This window comes from Cololabis saira, chromosome 19 (assembly GCF_033807715.1).
Source record: "Cololabis saira isolate AMF1-May2022 chromosome 19, fColSai1.1, whole genome shotgun sequence".
Classification (NCBI taxonomy): domain Eukaryota; kingdom Metazoa; phylum Chordata; class Actinopteri; order Beloniformes; family Belonidae; genus Cololabis; species Cololabis saira.
Window position 1 is genome coordinate 4,097,973 of NC_084605.1, and position 23,594 is coordinate 4,121,566.

Consider the following 23,594-nt stretch of genomic DNA (forward strand, 5'->3'; position numbering starts at 1 on the left):
TGGAGGGGGAGTTGGATGAGGAGCCTCTGAAAGGTCCTGAGGGAACTATGACAGTAACTGCTGTTTGCAGCCTCAATAATGGAGACTGGCTAGCAGTAGTGTACGATGACCACTGGTAGCCAAATCCATTGCTGTGGATACCGAGCACCGGGACGTGGAAGTGGAGTTTCTGCATCTCCCTGGTCCAACAGCAAAGGTTCAACCTAAGCTTGGCAGGAAGGATGTTTCTGCTCAGTTGAAGACAACATAGTGAAAGTAATGGGAAATGCATCACCAGTCCAATGAAGAACAAGAGAGATCTACAGCAAAGCCCTGATGTGATGGACGTCATAGAGCGTGAGCATGTCCGACGCCTGTTGCTCAATGCAAGGCACAAATGAAATCTTAAATAAGCTAATTCATCCTGTTTCTAGGCAAAATATTGTATGTGTTGCAAGCATTTTGAGCAGTATTGGTGTTATGGAATATCAATTTAAAATTTGAATCAAGCAGTGCAGGGCAGTCACACACACACACACACACACACACACACACACACACACACACACACACACACACACACACACACACACACACACACACACACACACACACACACACACACACACACACACACACACACTTATCTGATTTACTTTCAATATAAGACAAAGAGTAGTTGGTTCTTCATCTTTTGTCTCTTCCATCTGTTTAAAAACATATTTGTTCATTAATCAGTAAAACACATCAGTTGTTCGTCAACACCGTCAGATATATGTTTTTGTTCATTTTTGAAAAAAATGTTTATTCTTTGTTCAGTCTATGTTTTTTATCTAATAAAGGACCATACAATTAAAAACAAAGATTGAAAATGCTGACATTTAGAAATCTGGGTTTTCAGATAGTGTGAAATCACAACATAAGTTTCTACAGTCTCAAGTCTTGTAGTTGTTCCTTGAGGGAGAGACTGAACTGTTAGTATCCTGATACATTATACTGATTACTTTAATCAACTTTTCACCAAAATACTGGAAGGATTTTGTTACAAACCAATGCTCAACAGAATCTAAGGCTTTGTAGGAATCAAAAAAACAAAACAAAGCCTTTATCTTCTATTAAACTATTCTAGTCGATCACATCAAGAAGCAGCCTCATATTATGATGTATAAACCCATCTCTGATCAGACCTGACTGGGTCTCACTTACTATCCGTCCTCCATCTGTCTTCAACCCATCAGCAAAAATAAGATGAATCAATTTGGAGTCAACATTTAACAAAGTTATTGTTCTCAGGTCATCGAATTATCTTTGTCTTTATTAGGTTTAGTTAAAAGAGTGAAGACTCCTTGTTTCATCGTTGGCATTAAATCATTCTTTTAATGCATTAAAACATTAAATAACAATTATTTTAAGCCTTCCCAGAAAAACATTTGCTTTACTGCTGCATCCACGCAATGAATGTAGGTATGTGTGCGGGAGTGCATCTGGAAAGAAGGAATAAAGGTGTGTATTGATTGCTGCACACAAGCCAACAGTCTACAGAATATGATGTTTACAGCCTGAATCTAATTCACTCAGCAGTAACAGGAAACGACCACTAGATGAAGCCAAAAGAACACAAATGAAAGGAACCTCTTCATACAAATCAGCAGGTTACAACAAAACGGTGAACTTAACATTCAAACATAACTACAGAGATATACAGTAAATATAAATATAAAAAAATAGATATTTATATACAATAATTATGTAAATGTCTGAGATATTGATGATGATGACATACAACGTTACCTTTGGGCCTCGGTCCCATCAGGTATTCAGAGAACACTCTCCACTTTGAATAATACTATAGAGGGAATGCACATGACATCACAGATGCGGGTTTCGCCCACTGAGTGGCAGAAAGACTGAGTGTCAGAAAGACTGAGTGTCAGAAAGACTGAGTGGCAGAAAGACTGAGTGGCAGAAAGACTGAGTGTCAGAAAGACTGAGTGGCAGCGTAAACTTTCAGTTTGAGCAACTGGAAAACATCTAAAATGGGAAAGAGCTGTTGTGCGATCGACTGTACTCATAGATTTAGCAAATGACAAATGGATCGCTGCAATTGGCAGAAACAACTGGATTCCAGGCACCGAAACGTGGATTTGTGGTTCCCATTTTGTATCAGGTAATGTTGGATTTTTGTAGCTAACGGTGTCCTCATCACTTTAATTTCTACAACAAATCCTGCCTTGAAGTTGAACCAATCGTCAGGACTTTTGTACGCCTTCAAGCTTTGCTTCGTTTATTCCCCTGGCGTAGAAATTAAGTACAAATAAATATCAGGAAACTGGATTTGTGACCAAATTTTAATGTCCATGGACCACTGGTTCTTGGTAACTGTACCAAATTTTAATGTCCATGGACCACTGGTTCTTGGTAACTGTACCAAATATTAAGGGGACAGACTTTGTGACGTCACAGCCGTATCCGTGTTCTTTGGCCGTTATTGGAATAAATGTTGTTAAAACCTCACCATGTGTAAGAAGAAGCTTTCAATAACCGATGACACGGAAATAATATTGTTTTTAATCCAAGATTAATTTGTTCTGATATATAATACTATGGTTATTCCAGATTAAATGATTTATAAATCAGACGACAGCACAGTTATGTCTGTTTATGAACGTTTAATAACTGGATGGTTTATTAACCACTAAACCACATTTTATGAGAAAATACTACAATTTGTCGAAAAACTACATCTGGAATCAAGTGTCATAATTGAATTTAAGTTAGATTTTATTTTTATTTAGTTCAGATAATAAATAGTTTCAAAACCAGGAACATTTAATCCTCCTTGATTGTAGGAGTTACTCAGGATGTTTTTGTTGAAATAATGACATTTGTTTTTCCAGATAAAATGAAATAAAACCGTATTGATTTGTTTAATGACTGATGTAGGAGTCTCCAGTAGTTTGGGGGATAAACTAAACCAGCCGACTGAAACGGAGCTGCAACATTTCTGCTTCATGAGGTCGATACAGAGTCCAGCTAAAACCGGTTCAATCCAGACACAGAAATCCACTAAAACACGTTTATATTTCATTTGACTTGATTCTTATTTTGTACATGTAAAAGACAACAATTAAAGAGAAGATAAGAAAAAAAAAACAAAGCAGAAAAACAACAAAACAAAGAATTTCAACATTATCTTAATTTACATGTGCAAAAAGGAGTAGGAAGAAGTGTATTTAATCCTAATTATTTAATCCTACCCCATTCACTAATCATGTATTAACACGTATTTATAATAACTAACTATACTATAATTATACTCACACACTTTCCTATACATACATACACATAGTTGAGTATTTCTATATATTTGTACATACATGCCCATATAAATATTTATTTAAAATACTTATTTACACCATACTATCTCTATAATAACTCCATCTGCTATATATATATATATATATATATATATATATATATATATATATATGTATATATATATATATATATATATATATATATATATATATATATATATATATATATATATATATATATATATATATATATATATATATATATATATATACTATTTACATAACTACTTACACACGTTACACACATTTATTTTGGTTAATGTTTGGACATTGTTTTAATTCTGAATCCATTCTGTTCCATAGTTTAACTCCACTGACTGATATAGAAAATCTTTTCATAGTTGTTCGTGTTCTGCGAGTCCTAAAATTTAGAGTACCCCTTAAATTAAACTTCCCCTCTCTGTCATAAAACATTTCCTGTAAGTGAGACTGTAATAAGTTGTTCCTAGCTTTATACATGAATTGTGCTGTTTGGAATTCCACTATGTTAAAAAATTTGATTATTTTAGAATTGAAGGATACTTAATTGGTGTGTTCACGAATACCAGCATTATGAATTATTCTGATGGCTCTTTTCTGCAGAATGAATAGTGGCTGCAGTGAACTTTTATATGTATTTCCCCGAACCTCTAAACAGTAACAGAATGCAGAGTGATTTATTATCCAGGAATTGTTTTGCTCTGGTCAGAACTGAGATGCCTCTAGATACTTTGTTGTGGATGTTTAATATGAGATTTCCTGCAAATCTTGTCATCTACAGTATAATTACCCCAACAAATGTATTTTCATGTACTCTTTCAATGTTTACACCCTCAATTTGTACCTGAGCTTAGTTGTTTTTATTTGTGTTATTTCTCCAGCACAATGTAGTTGGTGTTCTAGTTTTCCTTTACTCAGTAGTTTCCAGCAGTTCTCTCCTTGTTGTATTTTGTCCGTTAAACCGAGTTTACACTCCGCCCCCTAGTGGTGGCGGCCGGTATGACACGTACCGGCCGCGTCGCGCTGAACCAGGAAACTCTCACAAGCAGCTGCTGTGGAGGCGACCGACTCTCGGTCAGAGTGAAAGAACATCTGCCGCAACACATGTGGAAGAACATGCGTTAAACCCGCCCGGTGAGGTGATCCGAAGACGGAGAACAGCTGCTGATAACCGGATCAATACTTAAAAGTTTATTTCACTCCTGAACTTTGTCTTTTGACTCTAACAGGTGAAGGTAGGAACTTATTCTCACTTCTGATTTACCTGCAAACTTTGATCATTCTTGTGTCTGAAGACAAATCTACATGATTGTTAATGACATTTTTATTGGTTTTATTATTGATAAATGATGATGATGATTAGTTTTCTTCATCGATCAAACTTTAGGGTTTTTATTTCCTGGAATGAAGCTGTCATCTCCAGCATTAAAGTCAGGCTGCTGTTTCCTGTCAAGCCTTTCAAAATAAAGCGTGGTTCCTGGAGGAAGTTGTTTGCTGCTTGTGTAAGTGTTGTGTGATGAGGCTGTGAAGGAGGAGGACACGTGTCTCTGCAGGACAGTTTCCCCTCCTTCACATTTACAGGAACCAGACTCACGTAGTGGCAGAGTCTCTTTCTGCTTGTTCGAGATTTTCAACTTCCTGTTTCTGCAGAAAAAAAAACTCTGTTAGTCACAGTATTTAATATTTTTAATCTTAGAAATAGAAAAGGAGAAGACAAAAAAGGAGAAAATATAATAGATTGCCTTTTATTGTCAATTACACATGTACAGTGTAGGCCTATAAACATATTACTATCTTGTAATAGTACAAAACATATGTAGAAAGAAATATGTATATAAATAATGAATACAAATGCGCTGAGAGAAAGCTTCAGAGCAGCTCGGATCAGCAGATACGGCTGTATCAGTGACTTCCTCCACCTCCCACTGGTTTCTGACTGCATTCAAGTGACATAAACACTAAAGAGAGGAGCAAACCAGTGCAGGATCAGCTGATCTCTGTCCAACACCAGTGATTCAATTCAATTAAATTCAATTCAATTTTATTTGTATAGCGTCTAATACAACAGATGTTGTCTCTAGACGCTTTCCAGAGACCCAGAACATGACCCCTGAGCAATTATTACATAAACAATGGCAGGTAAAAACTCCCCTAGTGGGAGAAAAGCCTTAAGCCAAAAGTGATGTGTGTTTCCTCTGCAGATGAAGGTGTGTGTGTGAGCTGATGTGGACGTGAATTCAGCAGAATGGACCAGTGTGAGGACAGAGAGGAGGGAGTCCCTCCCTCTAAAGCCTCTCTGTGTGGGGAACATGAGAGTCGGAGCAAAGCTCAGAGGTGAGATGAGCATCTCTAACTGTCCCTGACTCTTCTGCATGTCAGAGCTCAATACTCACCAAACCTCATTATTACAGGAATCAACATGGACCTGGACCTGGACCTGGACCTGGACCTGGACGTGGACCTGGACCTGGACCTGGACCTGGACCTGGACCTGGACCCAGCTGTGTCTCCTTGAAGAGCGACCAGTCAAAGGAATATGTTATTAACTTTAAAGGAGAGCAACGTTCGGCTGTAAATAGGTGAGTAGGGGTGGGTATTGGGAAGGACCTCACGATACGATACGCATCACTATACTTGAGCCACGATACGATACACATTGCGATATCCCGATTATGCGATATATCCCGATATTCTACATAGTTCACCGAAAAATTTAAAAATGCATTACACATCTTAAAATCCAAGTTGTATATATGTACATCAGATGATAGTGATAATGCATTGGACAGACTGAGTCAAAACAATGTAATTCAAACTTTCCATTTTAATTATGCAACATATTTGCATGAAAAAACACACTGAAACACAATGAAAAGTGCAGTGTGTGCATTATTCTTAGATACAAAATACTCAAAATAAAATGCAGTGTCTCACCCACACTGAAATTGAAATCACAAAAATACAGTACAGCTACTTGCCCCTGACTTAAAATGACAAAAATAAAATGCAGTGTCTCACCCACACTGAAATCACAAAATAAAGTGCAGCTAGGGGTGGGCAAAAATATTGATACGGCAATATATCGCGATACATACATTGAATATCGATATCGTATCGGGAGACTATGTATCGCAATATATTGCCGTATCAATATTTTTGCCCACCCCTATAGGTGAGTGTATCCAAACGCTGCCAATGATTTCTATTTAATACTTTTTAAATAGACTAAATATTTTTATCTGTATATCTTGTTTTTCATATAAATAGAATATTTATATTTTGAACTTTTGTCTTGTATCAGGGTCCATCAGAAAAGAGACTCTCTTGAACCTGAACCCAGCTGTTTGTCCTTGAAGAGTGACCAGTCAAAGGAATATGTTATTAACTTTAAAGGAGAGCAACGTTCTGCTGTAAAGAGGTGAGTGTATCCAAACGCTGCCAATGATTTATGTTTAATGCTTTTTAAATAGACTGAATATTTCTATCTGTATAACTTCTTTTTCATATAGAATATTTACATTTTGAACTTTTGTCTTCTATCAGGGTCCATCAGAAAAGAGAGTCTCTTGAACATGAACCCAGCTGTTTGTCCTTGAAGAGCGACCACTCAAATGATAGATATCTTAACTTTAAAGGAGACCAACAGTCTTCTTCAGAGAGGTGAGATGTATTTAAATGTATTTAAACCGGTCCTCATGTTAGGAAAACTCCACATGTTTCTTCCTGAGTAGATCCGTGTATTCCTGGACCCCTGTGGTCCTCCATCACCTGATGGTGATCTGAGCTTCCTCCTCATAGATCTTCATCTCCTGTCAGGAGCTTTTTCCTCTGGTTGACAGATCTGGAGGTCTTACCTTCCACAGGACTGATCCTGATGATGATCCAGAGTTCCTCTTACTGATCCTGATGATGATCCAGAGTTCCTCAGCTGCTTCATGTCTCCATCAGTTGTCCATGTTCCTGATCTTGTTGTAACTTTTCACTGAGGTCACATGTACGTTCTCAGTGGATCAGCAGGACTAGTAAACCTTCACCACCACCAGTCCTCTGATGGACAGTCCTCATCCAAACAGGACTTCATGGACCTTCAGCTGGTGTTTGTCTCTGTGAGGACAGACATGATGTGAGCTAATTCTTCCTGGTTCCTCCTCAGAGTGGACCAGCAGAGCTCAGAGCCTCCCGGAGGTCCGTCTGTCCAGCAGCATCAGACACAGCTGGACTCCATCTTTCTGGTCTGTAATGAACAACAACTGCTTCTCCATCTGTTCTGTTGATGTTTGTCTCCATGCTGGTCTCTGGAGACCAGTGGACTGTCAGTCTGTCCAACATGGGTCTAATGTTTGTCTCAATGCTGGTCTCTGGAGACCAGTGGACTGTCAGTGTGTCCAACACGGGTCTGATGTTTGTCTCCATGCTGGTCTCTGGAGACCAGTGGACTGTCAGTCTGTCCAACATGGACCTGATGTTTGTCTCCATGCTGGTCTCTGGAGACCAGTGGACTCTCAGTCTGTCCAACACAGGTCTCATGTTTGTCTCCGTGGTTTCAGTCTGATTTTGTCCTTCATGTGGTCTTCTGTTCCAGCTGCTGGAGGACAACATTGTCCTGTTTGTGAAGAACGAGCTGAAGAAGATCCAGAAGGGTCTGAGTCCAGATTACCCAGAATCCCTAGAGCACGTGTTGCAGGGTGAGGATGAAGAGCAGAGGAGGGGCAGCAGAGAGGCGTTTGTGATGATCGCAGTGAACTTCCTGAGGAGAATGAAGCAGGAGGAGCTTGCTGAGCGTCTGCAGAGTGGTAAGAGGATTCCTATGAACATTTAATCTGCTGGATAAATGACCCAGAATGCCTCAGGAGATGAACGACATTCACAGATCAGCCACAACATTAAAACCACTGAAAGATGAAGGAAGGAACTCTGCTCATCTTGTTCCAACAATGTTATGCTGGAGTCAGATATGCATTCTTGATCCACATGAATGTTATTTTGACATTGACACCCAGCCAAACATTTCTGCAGACCAGTTGCCCCAACATGGTCCCAGCACCCCCCTACAGTAGCACCCTCCCTGTACAGGACAGGAGTGGACCTCAATAAACATTTTTAACTGACCAACGCCACAAGATAACTGGAATATTTTAGTCCTGGTTTTCCTCTTCCAGGAATCCTGCTTTAACTCCAGATAGTCTTGATGGTTCTGCAGCTTATTGGATCAGATCATCTTCTGGTGTTTTCAAATCCTAAACCTGGAAAATCCACTTCACAGACACCACAACAATAACAACAACACAACACCCCACAACCCACCAGGGCTGTACTGCTAACATCCTGGTACTAGAAACTCCAGGACCCCCAGATGTTCTTGTCACTTCCATGTCCTGAATGTTCAGAGGTGTTTTGGTGGTGAAAGTGATTCTACTCAATATTGGACAGCTCATCGTAACGTCAGAGTCGATCAGTGTCGATCAGTGTCGGTTCACATCCTGATTCTTTAGGAGAATTAAGTTGAACTTTATAAAACACTAATTGTTTTTTTTCCACTTTTATTAAGGTACTTTTGCTGAAGTTTGTAAAAAGCGGCTGAAGTCTAAGCTGAAGAAGAAGGGCTGGTGTGTGTTTGAGGGGATTGTTAAAGCAGGAAACCCAACCCTTCTGGAGCAGATCTACACAGAGCTCTACATCACAGAGGGAGGGACTGGAGAGGTCAACGATGAACATGAAGTCAGACAGATTGAAGTAGCTTCCAGGAAACCAAACGGAGCAGAAACAACCATCCGACAGGAAGACATCTTTAAACTCCCACCTGGAAGAGATGAACCAATCAGAACAGTGATGACGAAGGGAGTGGCCGGCATCGGGAAAACAGTCCTAACACAGAAGTTCACTCTGGACTGGGCTGAAGGAGCCAACCAGGACATCCAGTTCCTGCTTCCATTCACCTTCAGAGAGCTGAATGTGCTGAAAGAGAGAAAGTTCAGCTTGGTGGAACTAGTTCATCACTTCTTCACTGAAACCAGAGAAATCTGCAGCTTTGAAGAGTTCCAGGTTGTGTTCATCTTTGACGGTCTGGATGAGAGTCGACTTCCTCTGGACTTCCACAACAATGAGGTCCTGACTGATGTTACAGAGTCCACCTCAGTGGATGTGCTGCTGACAAACCTCATCAGGGGGAACCTGCTTCCTTCTGCTCGTCTCTGGATCACTACACGACCTGCAGCAGCCAATCAGATCCCTCCTGAGTGTGTCTCCATGGTGACAGAGGTCAGAGGGTTCAGCAACCCACAGAAGGAGGAATACTTCAGGAAGAGGTTCAGAGAAGAGGAGCAGACCAGCAGGATCATCTCCCATATCAAGACATCACGGAGCCTCCACATCATGTGCCACATCCCAGTCTTCTGCTGGATCACTGCTACGGTCCTGGAGAAAGTCCTGGAAACCAGAGAGGGAGGGGAGCTGCCCAAGACCCTGACTGAGATGTACATCCACTTCCTGGTGGTCCAAGCCAAACTGAAGAAGGTCAAGTACGATGGAGGAGCTGGGACGGATCCACACTGGAGTCCAGAGAGCAGGAAAATGGTGGAGTCTCTGGGAAAACTGGCTTTTGAGCAGCTGCAGAAAGGAAACCTGATTTTCTATGAACCAGACCTGAGAGAGTGTGGCATCAATGTCAGAGAGGCTTCAGTGTACTCAGGAGTGTTCACCCAGATCTTTAGAGAGGAGAGAAGCCTGTACCAGGACCAGGTCTTCTGCTTCATCCACCTGAGTGTTCAGGAGTTTCTGGCTGCTCTTCATGTCCATCGGACCTTCATCAAGTCTGGAGTCAACCTGCTGGAGGAACAAAGAAAGACCTTCAGGTGGTTTAAAAAAAGAGCAGAGACTGACCTCTATCATAGTGCAGTGGACAAGGCCTTACAGAGTCCAAACGGACACCTGGACTTGTTCCTCCGCTTCCTCCTGGGTCTCAAACTGGAGACCAATCAGATTCTCCTACGAGGTCTGCTGGAACCAGAACAAAGAAGTTCACAGAACAATCAGCAAACAGTTAAATACATCAAGAAGAAGATCAGTGAGGATCTGTCTGCAGAGAAAAGCATCAACCTGTTCCACTGTCTGAATGAACTGAACGATGGTTCTCTGGTGGAGGAGGTCCAACGGTCCCTGAGGTCAGGACGTCTCTCCAGAGATAAACTGTCTCCTGCTCAGTGGTCGGCTCTGGTCTTCATCTTACTGTCATCAGAAAATCTGGAGGTGTTTGACCTGAAGAAATACTCAGCCTCAGACAAGGTTCTACGGAGACTGCTGCCGGTGGTCAAAGCATCCAAGAAAGTTGTGTAAGGACGAACACAGACACATCTGTTTTAGTTACAATCACATGTTGTGTTCTTGGAGGAAACCAGTTAAATTCACTGTTCAGCTAAGTTCAGGTTCATGTGGGACCAGTTCTCCTAAATGAGTCATCTCAGGAAACTTGACATGCAGAGAAGAGAAATGCAGCTTTCATCAAGACTGTAGTGCAGCGTACTACTCTTCCAGATTTCACAAACTTCACTATCACAGACAATTGCACTTATAGAGGGATTTTCATCTCTGTCTGACTATTCTATGAATTGGTCTAAATCCACAGTTTTGTGTGTTAACTGCAATTTTAGGAATATAGCCAATACCAAATTACAATCAGGGAACATTAGATATTTAGGCATAAATATCTCCCCTAGGCTGTCAGAGTTAATACATTTAAATTATGTTCAGCTTTTAAAGAAAATAGAAGATGATCTTTCCAGATGGAGCTCTCTTCCCATTTCACTAATGGGAAGAATAGTCACCATTCAAATGATGGTTTTACCAAAAGTAAATTATTTTTTCTCAATGATACCATTCAAACCCCCTCCTTCTTGGTTTAAGTCATTGGATTCATATGTATCAAAATTTTTGTGGAAGAATAAAACACCACGTATTAGTTTGAAGACATTGCAAAAATCCAAAGAATGTGGAGGTTTGGTTTGGTGTTACCTAACTTCCAGTATTACTTCATAGACAATAAATTACAGTACATTGTAAAATGGTCGAAAAATCATTCTTTAGATAGTCAATGGCTGGACTCAGAGCAAGTGTTTTGCAATGATCTGGATATCTCAGAGTTAGCATTTATTAGTCAAGGCATTAAACATCATAAATGTTTTTAAAAGCATTAATATTAGCACAACTCTGACAGCCTGGTGGGAATTCCTTAAAGTAGCTAAAATTTAACTTTTTCCATGTGACCGTACACCCATATGGAACAACCCAGACATCCTGAAGAATGATAAAAAGATGGTAAACTTTTCTCTCAATGGAGGGATCAAGGAATACGGTATCTACAGCATTTAATTATAGGAGGACAGTTTGTACCTTTTAATACACCCTGGGGGGCGGTGGGTGGGGCCGTGAGGCCCTGTCCCTGGCCGGGGGGGGGCCTTGGGGGCCTATGGGGGGGTTACCTCATGGGCGTCTCCGGTTTTCTTGGGGAGGGCTGGACTATGGGCGTGGGGTCCCACTCGAAGGGCCCGGCCCTGCCTGGGTGGGGGGTGGCTGTCTGCGCTGGGGGGGCATTGCTGCCTTGGTCCTCCATTGCTGGGCGGGGGCCGCATGCCCCTGCGTCTGTGGGGACTCCGTGACCTTTGGGGTGACCATCGGGGTGGCCCCGGGGGGTGGTGGGGGAGCCAGGTCCGGGGATTGGGCCTCCCCTGGTCGGGGGGTGCAAGGGGGGGCACGGGCGGGAGCGGCGGCAGGGTGGAGCCATTCTCAGGTGTCTATGTCTTATGTTGTCAGTATGGAGGGAATGGAGGGATGTTGGACCATTTCCCCCTCTGCCTGGGGGCTCCGGCGGCACCGGGGGCGCCCGTGGAGGTACGGTGGGGCCCTGGCCCGGCTCGGAGGGCCGGCCCCCGTCAACTTGGATGGCTGGTGGGGGAGCGTGGACATCCTTACAGGGCCGGCTCCGCTGGTCCTGCCTCCTGGCTTCGGCCTCCGCTCCCCCTCCTTCCTCCCCTTACATGATTCATACGCACATAGGCAGGGGCAGGGGGTCCTGGGCGTGGGGGACATTGTCCCGCGTGGCCCGGCCCTCCCCGCCTCACGGTTTTAATAACACTGTAGACACTGCACATTCAACATTTAATAAATACATTTAACAAGTATACTTAGTTCTGGAAGGGGGGGATCATTGTCAACATGATACCCTGACCTCCCCCTCCCTGCTTTTATGGCATTAATTACATGCACCTAACACCAGGGTCGGGAGGGGGGCCCGCATCACCCGCGTTCCCTCGCCAGCCTGGGATAGGTGGGTCGCGATTCCCGGGCCTGGCGGGGCTCGCCGCGCAGCCTGGGGTGCCTTCTAACGGTGCTGGTCCTCCCCGGGGAGGGGGAAACGGTGCGTGAATGTGCGTCTTTGTCGGTGAGAATGTGGTATGGAAGGGTCCTGCCATGGAGGATTTAGGCCTCAATTGGGCCAAAATGTAATAATTTATTGATATTATTACTATACAAAGATGGTTATTATTATTATTATTATTATTATTATTATTATTATTATTATTATTATTATTATTATTATTATCATTATTATTATTATTATTATTATTATTATCATTATTATTGTTATATTGTTATCATCATTATTGTGGTTAGTATATTATATTATATTATATTATATTATTATTATTATTATTATTATTATAGATACCGGATAGATGAATGGATGGATGAATGGGATGCCTGGGTCTGGGGCGCTCCGTTGTCAGGCCCGCGCGGGTGTCACCCTGTTGGGGGGTTCCCTCTCTCCGGGCCCGTCTCCGGTCCCCCCCACTGCCCCCGCGGCCGGGCGCCCCTCTGGTCCTGGAGGGCCACTTTCGTGGGGGCGCGTCGGCGGCCGGGGCGGCTCTGTCTCTCCGGGCAGGCTGGCCCCTCGCCGGGTGGGGGTCGTTGGCTTGGAGGGTGAGGGCTTCCTGGCCACATGTCCGGCCTGGACCGGGGGTGGCCGGGGATTGCCTGTGTAGCGGTCCACCGCTGCGGGATCCTTGGCTGTCACTTCCCGTGTGGGGGTGGGGGGTGGGGAGGGCCTCGCTGGCGGTGGGTTTCCTACTGCCCTCTTCTCACCCTCTGTGGGGTTGCTGGTGGCCTGGGTTCCGGGGTTCTTCCTTGTCGGCCTCTGGTCTCGTGGGTGGCGGGGTTGCCCCCTCCCCCTCCCCCATTATAGATATACTTCAGGTGGAGCTTTGATAGGATTATTACACACACACACACACACACACACACACACACACACACACACACACACACACACACACACACACACACACACACACACACACACACACACACACACACACACACACACACACACACTTAGCCACACATACATATACACGCTCCTACAAACACACACACACACACACACACACACACACACACACACACACACATACACACACACACACACACACACAGCCACACAAACATATACATACACACACATACACACACAAACACACACACACACACACACACACACACACACACACACACACACACACACACACACACACACACACACACACACACACACACACACACATAATCATATACATACACGCACACACACACATAGACATACACACTGGCTTGTTCACCTGCATGCTTGCTCTGTAGTTACTTGTGGTAGCTTAGCTTAGACTGTGATCGGATCTCGAGATTTGGGTCGATTGCTGCTCGTGTTTTGGTCGGCTCCGTGTCGGTTTTGTGTTTCGTTTGTGGTTTTTGTTGCAGATCTCCAGTGCTCGACGTGTTCCTCCGTGTGTTCTTGCTTCCTGGATTGGCAGTGGATGTCACCCCCCCCCCCCCCCCCCCAGAAAAAACAAAAAAAAAACTCACTGGGTTTGTATGTGATTAAATAATCAATGTTTAAATTACATGATTATTTCTCTTTAATCTCCTCTGCAGGTTGAGTGACTGTAACCTCTCAGAGGACATCTGTGCAGATCTGTCCTCAGTTCTCAGCTCTCAGTCCTCCAGTCTGACAGAACTGGACCTGAGTAACAACCACCTGCAGGATTCAGGACTGAAGAAGCTGTGTCCTGGACTGGAGAGTCCACACTGTCACCTGGAGTCTCTCAGGTCAGAATCCACCAAGTGTTCAACTGTTGACCGTTAGAACTGTGGTTGATATTGAAGGATTGTTGATGAGAGTTTTAATAACTGTAACTGGGTCCAGATCGGGTTGAAGCGCTACAGACAGTCGGTCAGAACTGTGTGAGGATGATGAATGAGGAGAAGGGCTCCACCAAGGCCTCCACATAAACATCTGTTTGTAGTTTAGTCAGTTTCAGGTTATTTCAGTGATCGTGGGTGTTTTTATCTTCCTTAATTGAAGAGTATCAACAAGTTTGTCCACACATGACTCAGTCTTTGTCTGGATGTCCACAAGGTGCTGGACTGATCAATATTCTGTCATTGATCCATTTCTGATCATCTGACCTTGAATAAAAACAAGCAAATTGTTTCTGGAGGGGCTTCCGGCTTAGCTGTACATGGGGTGAGACGTGATTAGTGGAGCTCCTGCAGAGTTAATTTTAATTCAACATTTATTGGCACTTTTTGCATCACTCCCACGGCTTTGGTTTTAACTAACTTATTTTCAACGCGGTTACTTCGACGACTTACCACGGAAATGCCTCCAAAGTCCATCAAAGCGGGGAATAACCCTCCAGCTAACCCGTGGCCTGCTGCTCATGCTGCCTCCTCACCCCGCGGTGATTCTCCTCCTCCGGAGAGCACCTGCGCCGCGCAGGCTCCAGCCGCGGAGTTCAGCCGGCTTAAAACCGAACTCCTCTCCGCTCTTCGCAATGATGTTGCGGCTGTATTTAAGACAGAGCTTCAGGCAGCACTTAACGAGAATTTAACGTCCATTAAGTCCGAGCTGCTTTCCCTTAAAGCGGATCTTTCTGGCAGTATTTCCTCCATGAAGGTGGACGTCGCGGGTCTCGCGACCACGGTTGCTGGGATGGAGCTGTCGCTCTCAAGCTGCTCAGACGACATCGTTGCTCTCCAGAAAAAAGTGGATCACTTGTCGAAAGAATGTGTGAGGCTGGAGGACAGATGCGAGGATTTGGAGTCAAGGTCTCGTCGGCATAACGTACGGATTATTGGCGTCCCGGAGGAGGATCCTGACTCTTCATCTGCAGCCGGTGTTTCCAGGCTCTTGGCGGAAGCCTTCTCCCTCGGCGCGGAGCCGGTGGTGGACAGAGCCCACCGCACCCTCATGCCGAGACCGAAGCCCGGGGAGCGGCCCCGCGCAATAGTGGCCAAGCTCCATTATTACACCGACTGCGCTGACATCCTGAGAAAGGCGAGAGAGCGGCAGCGGATAAAAGTCCGGGGTATGACCATCTCCGTGTTCCCGGACCACACCGCCAAGACAGCGCGGGCGCGCGCTGCCTTTAATGACGTGCGCCGTCAGCTGCGGGAGATTGAAGGAGTCCGGTATGGATTGCTGTATCCCGCCCGGCTGCGTGTAACCCATGATGGCCAGCAACGTGACTTCACGTCGCCAGATGAAGCCCTGGCATTCATCAGGAAAATAAAAAAAGTGACTACCAGCTAGTTTTCTGGGACGATTTATCCAGCTTGCTGTCCGTGCGGGACTCTGGCCCGGGGTGAGTGAGTGAGTCAATTCAGAAAATGGGACTTTATGTCGTAATTTTTATTTTTTATTTTTTATTCATTTTTATTTATTTTTTTTCTCTCTTTTAACTATCAATGGGAACAACCCCGTTTAAAATTGAAGGCCTAATCATTTCTCTGGTATGATGCCTTGATAAGAAAATATGCACGCACCCCTGTCCTTGCTTAAATTGTGTGCATGTGTGTGCGTGTCTGTGTGGGTGTGCGAGTGCATATATGTATATATCATTGTTCTATAGGCCAAAGATCTCCTTAATTTAATTAACGTTTGTTGTTACCCTGACAAGACAGCGATCGTCAGAATGGCTCAGATTGTTGGTTTCATATGCCTCATATTTTATTTATTTTTTTTTTTAAGGTTTTAACTCTGCAGGAGCTAATTTTGTTTTTGTTTTTGTATTTAGCTTTATAGTCGAAAGCATCTCTTTTCGAGAATGGCTTCCTTTGAAGCCAGCACGGCTGTTTCCATTGTTTGGGGATGGGATCATCTAATGTGCGTTGGGTGGGTGGGCGGGGGTTATGGGATGTTGGCTTTCTGTCTCTGTAGGTATGTATATACTCCTGAGTTTTGTTTGTTTTGGTTTTCCCTTTTACCTCTTTTCCTTATATCTCCTCTGGTGGTGGGTGAGTCGGTCTTATTTTCTCTCAGAGAATGCTTATGAACGATCGTAATCTGCGCAAGCCTGATACTGGATCAAACATTACATTCACTAGCTGGAATGTTAAAGGTGTGAATAATCCAATTAAGCGATCAAAGATTTTTTTCACATTTGAAACGCTTGGACACTGACATAGCTTTCCTTCAGGAAACTCATTTGCGAAATAAAGATCATTTCAGACTCAAACGAGCTTGGGTGGGTGATATTTTTCATTCAAATTTTGATTCTAGGTCTAGAGGAGTAGCAATTTTGATCAACAAAAGAGTCAATTTCTCCGTCTCCAGGACAATATCCGATAAGAATGGTAGATATCTTATTGTTGCGGGCACTCTATACTGTAACCCTGTATTGTTGGTGAATATATATGCCCCTAATTTTGATGACCCCAATTTTACGGATAGGCTGTTTGGCAACCTCCCTTTCTTAAATACGCATATTACATTACTGGGCGGTGATCTGAATTGTGTTATTAATCCTTCTTTGGACCGTTCGAATCCTCGTACTTTGACTCAATCCTCTATGTCAAAATCTATTACCGATTTTACAGTCAAGAACGGGCTTGTTGATCCGTGGAGGTCCTCACATCCTGGAGATAAGGAATTCTCTTTTTTTTCACAAGTACATCAGTCATATTCACGTATTGACTATTTTTTTGTTGATGGCTCTCTTATCCCCAAAGTTACTTCTGTCGTATACCACCCAATTGTTATTTCGGATCACGCCCCTCTAACTTTGAATATAACATGGTCTGAGTGCCCCCGTTTTTCTTCTCCCTGGAGGTTTAATCCATTGCTTTTATCCGACGATGCATTTAATGTTTCTATATCTGCTTCAATAGATGATTTCATTGCATTAAACAAAACAGATTCTACCAGTTTTTCGCTAGTATGGGAATCACTCAAAGCATATTTGCGAGGACAGATTATCTCTTATTCAGCATACGCCAGTAAAATCTGCAGGGCTAAATTACAGGAGCTCACATCTAAAATTAAGGACACAGACAGACTAAACTCAGTTAACCCAAGTCCGAGTTTACTGAAACAACGGCTTGATTTGCAGTCAAAATTCGATCTTATAGCGACAGCCGATTCTGAACGGCTCCTATTACGCGCTCATGCCAACTGTTATGAACACGGCGATAAACCAAGCAGGTTATTGGCTCACCAATTAAAAAGGCAAGCAACGTTGAGACTGATTCCCAGCATTAGAGATTCTAATGGCACACTTACCACCGATCCAATCGCCATCAACACAATTTTTAAGTCATACTACTCCTCTCTCTATGAGTCAGAATCTCCACTTGACACAGCAGAAATGACCTCCTTTCTTGATAATATCACTGTCCCTACTATTAATTTGGATGTGGCTAATGGCCTCGATGCTCCTTTCAGCTTGCAAGAAATTGCTGCCGCCATTGAAGCTACGCAAAGCAACAAGGCCCCTGGTCCCGATGGGTTCGGAGCTGAGTTTTTCAAAAAATTCAAAGACAAATTAGCCCCCCTTTTACTTTCAATGTACAATGAGTCCCTTGATCATGGCTCATTGCCTCCCTCTTTAATGCAGGCGTCTATTGCCCTCCTTTTGAAGAAGGACAAGGACCCTGAATCATGCACTTCTTACAGGCCCTTGTCTTTACTGAATGTGGATGTCAAAATTTTAGCCAAAGCACTAGCAATTCGTCTTGATAAGATCCTTCCTAGCATCATATCTGAGGAGCAGAATGGTTTCATCAAGGGACGCCAGCTCTTTTATAATGTTCGTACACTTCTTAATGTGATTCTCTCTAAAGATTCTTCTCCACTTCCTGAAGTTGTTATAGCAATTGATGCTGAAAAAGCTTTTGATCATGTCGAATTTAACTATCTTTTTGCAACACTTCATAAATTCGGATTTGGACACAGGTTTATATCGTGGATTAGACTTCTTTACACTTCCCCTCAGGCCAGCATTCACACCAATGACAACTACTCCACTTATTTTACACTATCACGTGGCACGAGACAGGGCTGCCCTCTCTCCCCTTTGCTATTCGCTCTATCCGTCGAACCACTTTCAATTGCTTTAAGAACTCTTCCTCTATTTCGCGGAGTCTCTAGGTCCAATGTGGAACTCAAATTGTCACTTTATGCAGACGACCTCCTTTTATATGTATCTGACCCTTTAACCAGCATTGCACCAATATTATCTCTGTTGACTGTATTGCTTAAATTTCTTTTTTTGTTCCAATGCACTCCTTTATTTCTACCCAAATCTTTTTTTAAATCACTTGACCAAATTGTTTCCAACTTTTTATGGGCCGGTAAGACACCCAGAGTGAGGTATTCGCTTCTCCAAAAATTTAAATTTAATGGGGGTCTAGCACTACCAAACTTTATGCTTTACTATTGGTCAGCGCATATTCACAAACTAATTTATTGGCTTCAGTCTCCTGAGTTATTATGGTGCAGATTGGAGGCTCAGTCACTCTCTTCATCCTCTGTAACGGCCCTACTCTCCTCCTCTTTACCATTGAATCCCTCTAAGTTTACAAATAGCCCTGTGGTGCTTTCCTCCCTTAAGATTTGGTCACAGTTTAGGCGCCACTTTAAATTTGCTTCTCCATCCATCTATACACCTGTTACTAAGAATCATCTGTTCCCTCCATCACTAATAGACACCACTTTTATGATTTGGTACAACCGGGGCATTAAGCACTTCAGGGATCTATATAAGGATGGTATCTTTTCCACATTTTCCACATTTTCAGATCTGAGGTCAAAGTTCAATTTGCCTGCCTCCCATTTGTTTCGCTACTTCCAGCTTCGACACTGCGCCTCTGCTCTGTTTCCATGCTTCCCTTCCCTTCCTGCGAACCAACCGTGGGATGATCTTCTAACTATGAAACTCAGTCAAAAGTCTCTGATATCTAAGATATATGCACTGTGTATGACATTTGATGATCATTCTGTAGATAAAGCTCGGGAGGGTTGGGGACGAGAGTTGGGCCTTGACTTCACAGGGGAGCTGTGGGATAAAGCTATCCGTAGCATACGATCTAGCACGCCTTGCGCTAGACTTGAACTTATTCAATTTAAGGTGCTGCATAGAGCCCACCTATCAAAATCCCGATTATCGGAAATATATCCGAATGTTGCAGACCTATGCGACAGATGCCAGGGTTCTCCCTGCAATTTAAGTCATATGTTTTTCTCCTGTCCTAGGTTACAGAAATTTTGGAGTGATTATTCTGTGATCATGTCTAAAGTTCTGGGTAAAAAAGTTGTTATGGCCCCTCTCTTAGCAATATTCGGACTCTCCATTGACTCCTCACATATCAGCCCCACACAGTCAGAAGTATTGGCTTTCACATCCCTTTTAGCAAGACGTCGTATCTTACTTTCATGGAAATCCCCCGAAGTCCCCGTCTATTTCTATTTGGCTTAGTGATGTTATGTTTTTTCTTAAATTGGAGAAGGTGAGATACTCCATAAAAGGCAACTCAGCTAAATTCGTTCACAAATGGCAATCCTTCATAGACCACTTTACCGCGTTGAAGACTCTACCCACCGACTGACCCCCCTCCCTTAATCTTCTTTTCATCTCCTTAATTTGTTTTTTTATGTTTTATTTATTTCCAGTTAATGGGATATCAGTTATGGGCATCTGCATTTACCACTGCATTTGTTTTTTGTATGCACTTTTGCTCATTCATTACTTTCCTCCTTTGATCATTTCTTGCTCATCTGTTTATTTATTATTTAACGCTACAGAGACTCTGTTCCTTAGTTAGGTTTTGTGTGTTTAAAAAAAAAAAAAAAAAAAGGAGACAATGTATAATGCGTGTGTTTGACTACATGTTTCCATGTTTTCATTGTATGTTGTTTCTTATAAAAAGATCAATAAAAAAAAAAAAAAAGTTTCTGGAGACTTCAGAATATTCCAGACCAAACGACGTCCCCGGAAACACGAACACTTTTTGGTTGAGAAAAGAGTCAGAAAATCAAATGTTTATTCAGCTCAAATGAAGCTCATTAAATTGATCTTTAAACACAGCTGACTTATCTGGTTGTAAAACTCACTAAAGTGTTGAGGACAGACACGTCAGTCATGGAGTTTGATGTCACATGTTCAGGTCACATGATGCTCTTCACACGTCTCTCTCCACATCTGGGTGCTGTCGTCCTCAGCAGCAGTGGGACTCTTTGTATGTTGATGTTCATCCACAAGTTTAGTTTGGGCTGAAACGTCTCAGCAACATTTGTTGGATTCAGACTGAATTCCAGTGTTTCTGCTGATCCTCTGACTTTTCCTTCAGCGCCATCATCAGGTGAACACGAGGACAGAGTCAGCTTTAGTCTCAGAGCAGTTCTCTCAGAGTCTGCATGTGTGTTTTGTTGTGTGTCTGCAGGCTGTCAGGCTGTCTGATCTCAGAGGAAGGCTGTGCTTCTCTGGTCTCAGCTCTGAGCTCCAACCCCTCCCACCTGAGAGAGCTGGACCTGAGCTACAACCATCCAGGAGAGTCAGCAGGGAAGCTTTTGTCTGCTGGACTGGAGGATCCCCGCTGGAGACTGGAAACTCTCAGGTATGAATACAGAGGGACATCAGTGTGCTGGACTCTTCATGGTGTTGTGGACATCATCTTTGTGGCTCTCTGGCTTTGAACAGAGGTCTTTGAGCAGATGGAGCTGCTGCAGCAGAGCTGATAGATGCAGTTCACAACTCTTAGCCGTTCTTGACCCAGTAAACATCCCAGAACCACAGCAGTGTGGTTTTCAGGCCCATCACAGCACAATAACAGCTGCACCTTCACTCATCCATGACATGGTCTCCTCCTGCTGCTGATTCAGCAGAGATGAAATCAGATGAAAAGAACGTGTTCAAACTGAGCTGCAACGTGACGACTACAAGACAGGACTTCAGAGAGCTGCATTCAAGTGCATCTGTCCAAGTGTTGGACTGTTCCTTCATCAGTGTGTGAGAGCCATGTAATGTCCATGTTTGCTGAAAGAGACTGTGCTGGTCTGTCCCCCCTCCTCCTTTCAGGGTCGAGCCTGCTGGACAACGATTTCTGAAACCAGGTCCATGGAAGTGTAAGTGTGTTTTTATTTCATTCACACATTCAACCATCTTCACACTGACACATCACTCATTCATGAGTCCATCAATGATCAATGACATATCAATAATAACTGCAGCTGGGTTGTTTGTTTTCTCCATCAGATTCCTGTCAACTCACCATCGACACAAACACAGTCAATAAAAACATAAAACTGTCTGACAACAACAGGAAGATGATGTTTGTGAAGGAGGATCAGTCTTATCCTGATCATCCAGACAGGTTTCATTCCTGGCATCAGCTGCTGTGTAGAGAAGTTCTGACGGGTCGCTGTTACTGGGAGGTCCAGTGGAGAGGAGGAGTTTCTGTATCAGTGAGTTACAGAAGAATCAGGAGGAAAGGAGACTCTAATGACTGTGGGTTTGGAGGGAACCGTCATTCCTGGATGCTGAAATGTTATGATGGTGGTCGGTACGATGTCTTTCACAATAACAGAGAAACACCTTCCTCCTCCTCTTCCTCAGTCTCTGACAGAGTAGCAGTGTATGTGGACGTTCCTGCTGGAACTCTGTCATTCTACAGCGTCTCCTCTGACAGACTGATCCTCCTCCACACCTTCAACACCACATTCACTGAACCTCTCTATCCTGGGTTCGGGTGTAGTTTTGATTCTTCAGTGACTCTTTGTTGAGTTCAGTCTCCAGAGTCTCCTCCTGTCAGAGAAACTGTCTCTGTTGAACAGATAGTTGAGTCTGTACATGTCTGTCTCTGTTTCCACCAGAACACCTAAATCACACGTTGCGGAAACTGTTCTGAATGATTCCTTGGAAACTTCTTCCTCTTCCGGTCCTCTAAAGGTGGAAGCTGCCGTTATTCCAGGATCCACATGTTGTTCTTCCGTCTGTTTCCAGTCAGAGCTTCACGGTGAACAGCAGCATGTTGTTTCTCTGCAGCTCAGTTCAGCTGAGATCATTCACTTCATGTCAGCTGCAGTTAGTTTTCCGGGGGTCGGCCTTGTTGATTTTAAATGTACTACCATGATTTTTATGTACATTTGTCAGTAGAAGGAGAAATCAACAACAATAATTTGCTTCTATGGTTCCTAGACTGTAGAAGAAGAACTGGACAACCCTCCATGAAGTCATCTGTAATGTTGTTTTCAGCTCTTATTTTCTCACCTGATTATTCAGGGAGTCAAGAAAACTGTTTGGAAATAAGATATTTTTATTGCAACCACAGATTTTATGGTCCATCGTCCACTGGATCACATTTCTACCAAATCTATATTTCTGCAGATACCAAATATAATCAGCTGTTTTCCTCCATCAAAAGCTGTTTCAGCATCTAGAGTGCAGACTGCAGCTCAGGGAGGTAGTTTTGTCGATTACTGAACAATATTAAAGTGTTTATGATGTCATCACATGAGTGTTGGTTTGTCTTTAAGCCGCTTAGATAAATGTCATTCTGGTTGCTGCCGTCTTGTCCGTACAAATCAACCATCAACATCGATACCAACTACTGTCCATAGATGCAAATGGGGAACAAGTCCTGGTGTCAGCCTCTGTACAACTTGACTGGAACATATTTATGACCACATAAATGTTGGAAACAGCCAGATCCAGACCTGCAGTCCTTCTGTTGACCACTGTGGTCCAGATCCAGACCTGAAGTTAACAGATCATAATTCTACAATTTTAAAGCTTAAATAACGAAATAACACATCTCTTTGTGCAGTTATCTTTTATTAGAAATGTCTCAAACCTCTTTTGTGTCTTCACCTCTTTTTGAGCACTGCTGACCACAACTGCAGGATGCCAGTCAGGCGCGTTTCCATTACCTTGAGATTCA

General features: G+C 43.2%; 1 protein-coding gene across 1 annotated transcript; it reads left to right on the forward strand.

Annotated features, from left to right (window-relative positions):
- The first annotated feature begins 4,391 nt into the window (after nt 1–4,391).
- LOC133419729 (NLR family CARD domain-containing protein 3-like) lies at nt 4,392–23,166 on the forward strand. Its single transcript, XM_061709131.1, has 12 exons — nt 4,392–4,570; nt 5,537–5,669; nt 5,747–5,914; nt 6,637–6,753; nt 6,879–6,995; nt 7,489–7,567; nt 7,918–8,128; nt 8,884–10,663; nt 14,313–14,486; nt 21,099–21,272; nt 21,734–21,780; nt 21,911–23,166. Exons 2-12 carry the CDS (start codon nt 5,581–5,583, stop codon nt 22,435–22,437), a joined length of 3,483 nt encoding a protein of 1,160 aa, XP_061565115.1. The 5' UTR covers nt 4,392–4,570; nt 5,537–5,580; the 3' UTR covers nt 22,438–23,166.
- The last annotated feature ends 428 nt before the right edge of the window (nt 23,167–23,594 follow it).